Below are 7,500 nucleotides of genomic sequence, written 5' to 3'. Positions count from 1 at the left end.
GACCTCTGAAGGGCTCGTCCTCCCGCCCTGCGAGCAGCCGTCCTCCCTGAGACAGGAGCAGACGCCGCCGCACTCAACAACACAAAATCTGCACATTGTTTTTTCAATCAGCTGATGAAAAGTCTGATTCATAAAATGTTAAAAACATTGTGGAAAATGTTGTTTGACCTTCACGGTCTCACAGGAGAATATTCAGTGTGACGAAGCAGCTGCAGATGAATCTTCTATTGATTGATGATTAATCAACTTGTTATTCATCACCACATTTCTTAACATCACAAAATAATAGTTTTGAAATAAGTAAAATTAGATTGTATTTGTTTACACGAGGAATCGTACATTAGGACTTTGTCTTTGTTCAATTCTCTGAAATAGATACAGGAGCTTTTTCATCCCATTTATTTCTTCTTCTTCTTCGTTTCTTTGTTGGATTGAATTGTGTAAAGTTTTTTGATGTGTTAGTTGGTCGTGTTGCGTAATGTGAGTATGAATGATATGGATGTGTACTGATGTATCTGTTATTGAAGTATTGATTATGACTCTAAGGGGACCCAGGAAGAGGAGCCATTGTTTTAGCACAGCGGCTAATGAGGATCTAATGAACTAAATAAACACATACATCGTTATAAGTCTTACTGCCGTGTTATATCCAGTGTGATTGATCTCACTGACCTGGATGGAGACGTAAACGGCGTCGATCACCACAGTGTCGGACTCTGGAGCAGAACGGCTCTTCCTGGTGGACGAGCTGTTCGCGGCGTCGGGGATCTCCAGAACGCCGATCACCGTCAGCTTGTTGAGGGGGGGGGTGTCGCCGTCCAGAACGACCCACTTCCCTGTGGTTGGACAGAGACACAGAGGTCAGAGGTCACAACATGTGAATTTGAATTTATCAGTCACCGGCTCCATGAACAAACACAATGTGAACTGTTTTACAATCTAATCATCAAATCACGTCCGTCGTCACAGAGAAGAAAATCATGATCGTGAGCAAAAACCACAGCATCAGTTTCTCTAAGACTCGTACCTGATGGGACGACCACGTCAGCGCCCTCTGCTGGTGCAGTGAAGTTATTTTCAGCCGAACTTTCCCAGAAGGAGGCGTTGGACCAGAGACTGGACGGAGACAGAGAAACACATGTCGGACCAAACCTGAGACAACATGACGACTAGTTTCACATTAAACAAGCTTCAACCTGTTTCTACTGTCTCGACCCAAACCACAACAAACCAACAGCGCTTCTATAAAGCAGCTCATTACTTTCGCTTTGAGGCTGTTCAGGTCAAATCTGACTCGTATCTATTGAAATGGAAATAATAAATAAAATACTCTTGTACGAGCTCTCTAAAAACTTTACACAATTTGGAAACCCCAGAAAAATGACTGATCACTTTGTTGTTACTGATGTCTCACGTCCTGAGAGCAGCTGTGACACGGAGGCTTCTGTGAGTGTTAAAAATTATAAATGCAAGAAACTCATCGGTGTCGTCGGACTTTATCTGGTCAGTTGGAACCGGTTTGTTCCCGCTCATGATGCGGCGGAGGTTAAACGTACATGAAGTTGTCCGGCCGGCCGCTGGGTAAGGGGGCGAGTGTGGCTGGAGGCGGGGGAGGTGGCGGGATGCAGTTGGGGAAGAAGCAGCGGTAAACCCTGAAGTTTATCTGGACATCGAGCATGGAGCGGTCCACGCTGTTACGCCGCCGCCGCCGCTCGTCCGTCTTCCCAGAGACTGAGGGAACAGAACGGCGAGGAGATGTTTTACTGACTGACGGACATGAACTATGAACTATAAATTATAAACTATAAATTATAAATTATAAACTATGAACTATGAACTATAAGCAAAAATCTGAAAATCCTAATGTTACTGTTCTGTTATGAAACAGATTCAGATTCAAAACTATAATAATTAAGAAGGTTTCACTGTGTTAATGTTCATTTTAACGACAGATAAAATCAAATCAATCAAACTGAGTCAGTGTTTCTTTAAACAGCTGAAACTATTGATTAAATGTCACAAAAACTGAAATGTACCAGAACAACAGTAAATCCTCACATTTGAGAAGCTGCAGTCACTGAATGTTTGTTTAATCAAAGTGATTAATTGATTATCAAAATGATCACAACCATCAACAGGTCCACATCAGGGCGCGTCTCACCGATGTAGTAGAGGTTGTTGGAGCCGTCGTCGAAGAACCAGTCCCCGTTGTCGTTTCCGCTGAAGCTGAGCGCCGTCGAGGAGCCGTTCCTCTCATCGATGACCTGGAACCGGTCTGGACTCTGGGTGAAGTTGTGGTTGATGATCACGTATTGATCCGACTGTGAGGAAACGTCAGAGTGAAGAGGGAGAATTATCGGTATATTATTTCCTGATATCAGCATCATGTGTAGGACGTTTCTTCACCTCGAAGCCGTAGAACTTTGCACTGTAAGTGATGTTGGTGATGTGATCCATATCGTCAAAGTACCAGTTGTACGTTTTCCCAGAAGGCAGCAGGGCCATCCAGCCAAACTTATGAGTCATCCTCTTCTTCAGGTAGGGAACCACGCTGCTGCCTGTGACGGGTAAAAACAACATGTTCAACTAAGACACAGTCTCGTATAATATATAAGATATAAAGAAAATACAGAACAGTGGTCCTGAAACTTTTCTTTGCTTTTAGATGTTTCATTACAGTGTTTAAACCAACATTCTGTCATTGTTATTTATGGATGGAATTAAACTCAGAGTTAAGTATTCCCTCTTTTCTGGGGACCCCAGGAACCCGCTCAAGGACCCCGGAGGGTCCCCGGACCCCACTTTAAGAACCACTGCTATATATTTGTTAATGTTTTACTTCAAAGGCATTTAGCATTTATAATATATATATATGTATATATATCACACAGTGTCCAGCTTGAACTTTATCTGCTGCAGTTCCCAGTGATCACCAGCAGAGGTCACCAAAGGTCACAGATACAGTGAGTGTTCTGATACCGTGTGAGTTGGTTAGGATGACATCTTTGGCCTTCAGGGAGGTCGGTGAGGGATTGTTGAAAGACAGACGATGGAAGTCGACCGTGTGGTCGCACACGGCTCCGGGGAAACCCACGCTCCACTCGGCACTCTGGGAACAGTGGGCGGGGTCCAGGAGGGGGCTCATGGGCACGACTTTGTGGTCGACCTTTCCTGAAAACAACCAACATACAGAGAATAACAGAGAGTTTAGTCAGACACAGGAACGGAGGATAAGAACCTTGAAGATGTTTTATGATGATTCACTTTTCTTTTTATAACGGCATCATCAGAGACGTGAAGATGGAGTTTATTAAAACAACTGAAGGAGCAGGGATCAGCATCACAACACTGAAGTCAACTAAACATCATCTGAGACGTGAAGATGAGGATTAAGAGGATATTAATCTGCCACTGAAATTAGCCCCAAACTAATTAAATTAAATTCAGGGTTATGAACCCTTTTCTCAGATTTACATCAGCAGCAGGAACAAATGGAACTGGAGCAGTGAGCCACAGATGAAGTTCTGACTAATTATTCATTATTTATTTTTATATTGTATTTCTGTTTTATCTTATTTATTTTAGATTCTGTTTCTATTCTTATTTTATTTCTTATTACATGTTTCCCTCGTGCTGCTGTGTCAGTAAAGGTTCATCTTCTCTTATTGTTGGTTTTCATGGGATTTGTTGATAATAAAATCTTTTAAATTAGATAAATGAAGTAGTTTGAGAAGATTAAATGTTGAATGACTGAATATTAATATGAAAGTTATGTGTAATGTGAAGTAGTAGTAACTGAGCAGTAAGAGGCTGAGTACCTGTGAGGGAGCCGTCCGTGTCCACCAGCTGCACCTCGTGCTCCCACCTGAACTTGGCCTTGTTGGGGGAGTTCACGTACTGGACGCCACTGAACCTGACGGCCCAGCCGCCGCAGCGATCTCCGCATGTGCCGTCGATGGTGGTGACCCCGATGGCCGCACAGGAGCTGCGGTCGAAGTTGAGGAACTTGGTGTTCAGGACGCTCATGCCGTCGTCAAACGGCGTGATGACACCGAGGCGCGTGCAGTAGTCGTCTCCCAGCGCGAGCTCGTCCACGTGTCCCACGATCGTGCTGTTGGACACCGTCGCACCTCCCTCCTCTCCGAAGCTGGACACCGCCCACTGGAAGATGCGCTTGGCTTCGATGCCGGCCTTCTCGTTGTTGACCATGACGAAGCCGTTGAACTGGACGGCGCCCACGTTGACCCACTCGGCGCCCTTCTCGCAGTTCCAGGTGGTGAGGGTATTGAAGACGGCGGGCTGGGGGCTCCTGGAGCGGCAGCCTCCGTTCTTCATGGGGAAGAAGTCTTTAAAGATCCAGAGGCCGAACCAGCCCTGAGAGTGCACCGTGTTGTTGTGGAACTCGCCGAGGGGAACGCGCTTCTGGCAGATGTTCGGGTCGTAGGATGGGCCGTCGGGGTGCTCGTGCATGCGGTACCAGAAGCCGAAGTGGGTGCCCCCCGCGGCGGCGTTGTGGCGGATGATGTTGTTGGGATTGGTGACCCAGTAGGCGGCGGGCGTGACGTCGTCGTTCAGGAGGCTGGTGCTCTGCTTGACGAACACGGCCAGGTTGTACTGCAGGATGTTCTCCGTCTCGATGCCGTCCTCGATGAAGAAGGCCCCGCCCATGATGTCGTAGATGACGTTGCGCTCCACCAGCAGCCGGTGGGTGTTGTGGATGGTCACGGCTCTGTTGTAGGTCTGATGGATGGCGCAGCCCCGCACGTACGACTTGTAGTCGATGTTCCCCATCAGATGCCAGTGGATGGGGTAACGCCCCAGTCTGAAGGCCTGTCCTGCGTGGAAGACCTGCGGCACCAGAAGAAGACATCAATCATTCCAGAACATTCTGATCAATAAAATCAGCTGTGAAGTTCGATGACTGTCAGAACACGTGAGGACGTTTCATTTCACCTCCACATATTCCAGTCGGCCAATGGCAAGATTCTCATTGGGCCTGGGAGCGTGGAACATGATGCAGCCTCCGAACTGATCGCTGCCGACCTCCTCTCCAAACCTTCCCTGGAAACAGGTCTGTGTGGCGAACTCACCTGCAGCACAGAGAGAGAGAGAAAGACCTGAACACCGCCACTTACTCCAGTGTGACGATACAGATGTTTTTATTATCGCTAAAGAAGAAGAACAGTGCAGCGCTGCGTTTTATAGTTTCTTGTCTCTGGTAAACTGAACATCGTCAATTTGATATTTATTCTTAAATGAAAACATTATTTCTGTTAAAGCCTTATTCAATATAAATCCCTGCTTGTTAACATGAAGTAGAGCTGAAACAATTAGTGGATCAGTCCATTTGTCAACAACCACTTCACGATCATTTGAAATGTCAGAACTTCTCTGTCGTGATTATTTGCTGGTTTTCTGTGTCAGTCGCCTCCGGCTCTGGGCAGGTTCACTGATTATGATAATAATGTTTAATATGAACCTAAAGACATCGTAGCAACACCACTCCGGGTTTTGTGAGGAGAAGGAGAGTTTCGTGTTTTAAGGTTCAACTAACGGATCAATTCTACACCAAGAGTAATAACCTTCCTCTGACTAACTGGAGAATATCTAAACTATATGTTGGTGAAGCTGAACTTGTTGAATGAATCCACGTTGTCCTCGACGGCAGCATCACGTCTCTGCATCCGTCACTTTCACAAAGTGTTCAGAGTCAAATGAAGCCAAAAGAATCCAGAAATCTGAGCACCTGTGTTGAAGCCGTCGGGACACGCTTTGATCTTGTCGCTCCACTCTTGGTGTCGGGATCCTCGCACCACGATGTTCCTGGTGAGGAGACCCACCTCGGCTCGGCCCTCGAACGCCGTGCCGTCCGGCAGCGTGACCGTCACCCCGAGGTGAGTGAACTTCAGCGGTTCGTTCAGGGTGAGAGTCTTTCCGTCCGCCGACACGGAGGCGATCCTCCTCACCTCGTTCTCTCTCTGACTGTGTCTGGAGAAAAAGGAACGACGCGAGTTACAGCCTGAAAACCTGTTTTTCAAAAACTGATAAAAGTGACACAGTTTGGTTTTTACCTGTTGTTATGTATTTATTTTTTCCCAACAACACACACTTCTATAGGAACGCACACTTCTATAGGAACAACACACACTTCTATAGGAACACACACTTCTATAGGAACACACACTTCTATAGGAACAACACACACTTCTATAGGAACAACACACACTTCTATAGGAACACACACTTCTATAGGAACAACACACACTTCTATAGGAACACACACTTCTATAGGAACACACACTTCTATAGGAACAACACACACTTCTATAGGAAGAAGTAAGAGTAAGATCAAAGTCAAAAAGTCAAATATAGTTGCTGCAGTTTGGCTTTAGTTTTTACTGTATTATTAAAACACATGAAGAAGACTCGGCTCCACCTGTTGCCGGTTGAGGCGATGACGATCTCGTCTCCGGACTTCCAGGTCACCGCCTTCATCAGAGTCAGAGTGGCGGCGCCGCTGGTCGCAGTCTGGGCCAGGTGGGTCCAGGGGACAGGAACAGGAATACCTGGAGAAACAGGTTGTCAACAATGACCTGAGCACCTGAGGAGGCCAGGTGAGGTGTCACTAATAATAACTTCCCTGCAGGACAAACAACTCACATTACCTGACATAATGACATGTAATCTGGGGTGGTGGAATATTTGGGCCACAACTATTTCAGTTTTCTGATGTTTAACGTCTTTTATTCGTGGATCTGCAGCTGATGACTGAAGGATTCAGATCCAGTTCTGAAGTCAGGATTATTTACAGTGATGGAGGTGTGAGTGTGGTGGAGGCAGAGCTGCTAAAGACTTGTAAAGATATTTCTTTACATCACTGAGTCCTAAAAACCTTATTCTAACATTTTAACTTGTGTGTCAAATGTGTAACTGAGCGTCTGTATCTTAAAATAAGAAAGAATGAATTCTTGAAATAAGTTCATTTTCAAGAGAAAACAGGTTAAAATTCCTAAAACACTGATTTTAAATATGAAATTCAAACTTTAAGAACTAATATCACTTGAGGGATCAGTTTCTCACTGAACAATGACTCGTGTTTGAAATATAAAATGAACCAGAAGATAAACTGTGACATGTGGTGGATATAAAGTAGTATGGAAGGTAAAATACATCAAGTCCTCGTACATCAGAACTAATCTACATTTACTTCATTATTTTACAGTTATGGAACATGACACTACAGGTGTTTTAGTCACAGCGAGAAATAAACCTTCTTCTAATAAACGAGTTTGTGTGTTTGTACCGTGGAGGTCCAGCACTCCCTCTCTGACCGCCAGCGTCTTGGTTCCATAGACAGGAAGTTCAGGAGAGCGCAGGTTTCCGTGAAGCGTGATGATGGCTTTGTGCTGGAACGGCGCCCCCTCCTGGCCGATCTGGAGCCGCCCGCCGTCCGTGATCAGGATGTTTTCCGCCTGCAGCTCGATGTCGGCTTCATCAAAC

General features: G+C 45.7%; 1 protein-coding gene across 1 annotated transcript in view; it reads right to left on the bottom strand.

Annotated features, from left to right (window-relative positions):
• Positions 1-7,500, bottom strand: part of pkhd1l1 (PKHD1 like 1) — a 43,200-nt gene that overhangs the window by 11,285 nt on the left and 24,415 nt on the right. The window contains exons 43-54 of the mRNA XM_022757279.1: positions 7,304-7,500; positions 6,437-6,566; positions 5,747-5,988; positions 4,954-5,090; positions 3,819-4,848; positions 2,980-3,171; positions 2,407-2,558; positions 2,162-2,321; positions 1,557-1,731; positions 1,028-1,116; positions 673-836; positions 1-46 (exon numbers count right to left, since the gene is read on the bottom strand). The exon at positions 1-46 is cut by the window's left edge and continues 84 nt beyond it; the exon at positions 7,304-7,500 is cut by the window's right edge and continues 13 nt beyond it. Of these exons, the coding sequence (XP_022613000.1) occupies positions 1-46; positions 673-836; positions 1,028-1,116; positions 1,557-1,731; positions 2,162-2,321; positions 2,407-2,558; positions 2,980-3,171; positions 3,819-4,848; positions 4,954-5,090; positions 5,747-5,988; positions 6,437-6,566; positions 7,304-7,500 (2,714 nt within the window). The remainder of the gene's footprint in view (positions 47-672; positions 837-1,027; positions 1,117-1,556; positions 1,732-2,161; positions 2,322-2,406; positions 2,559-2,979; positions 3,172-3,818; positions 4,849-4,953; positions 5,091-5,746; positions 5,989-6,436; positions 6,567-7,303) is intronic.

This window comes from Seriola dumerili, unplaced genomic scaffold (genome assembly GCF_002260705.1).
Source record: "Seriola dumerili isolate Sdu_G_001 unplaced genomic scaffold, Sdu_1.0 BDQW01000273.1, whole genome shotgun sequence".
Lineage (NCBI taxonomy): Eukaryota > Metazoa > Chordata > Actinopteri > Carangiformes > Carangidae > Seriola > Seriola dumerili.
The sequence above is the reverse complement of the archived record's forward strand: the minus strand, read 5'-3'. Positions and strand labels throughout refer to the sequence as shown.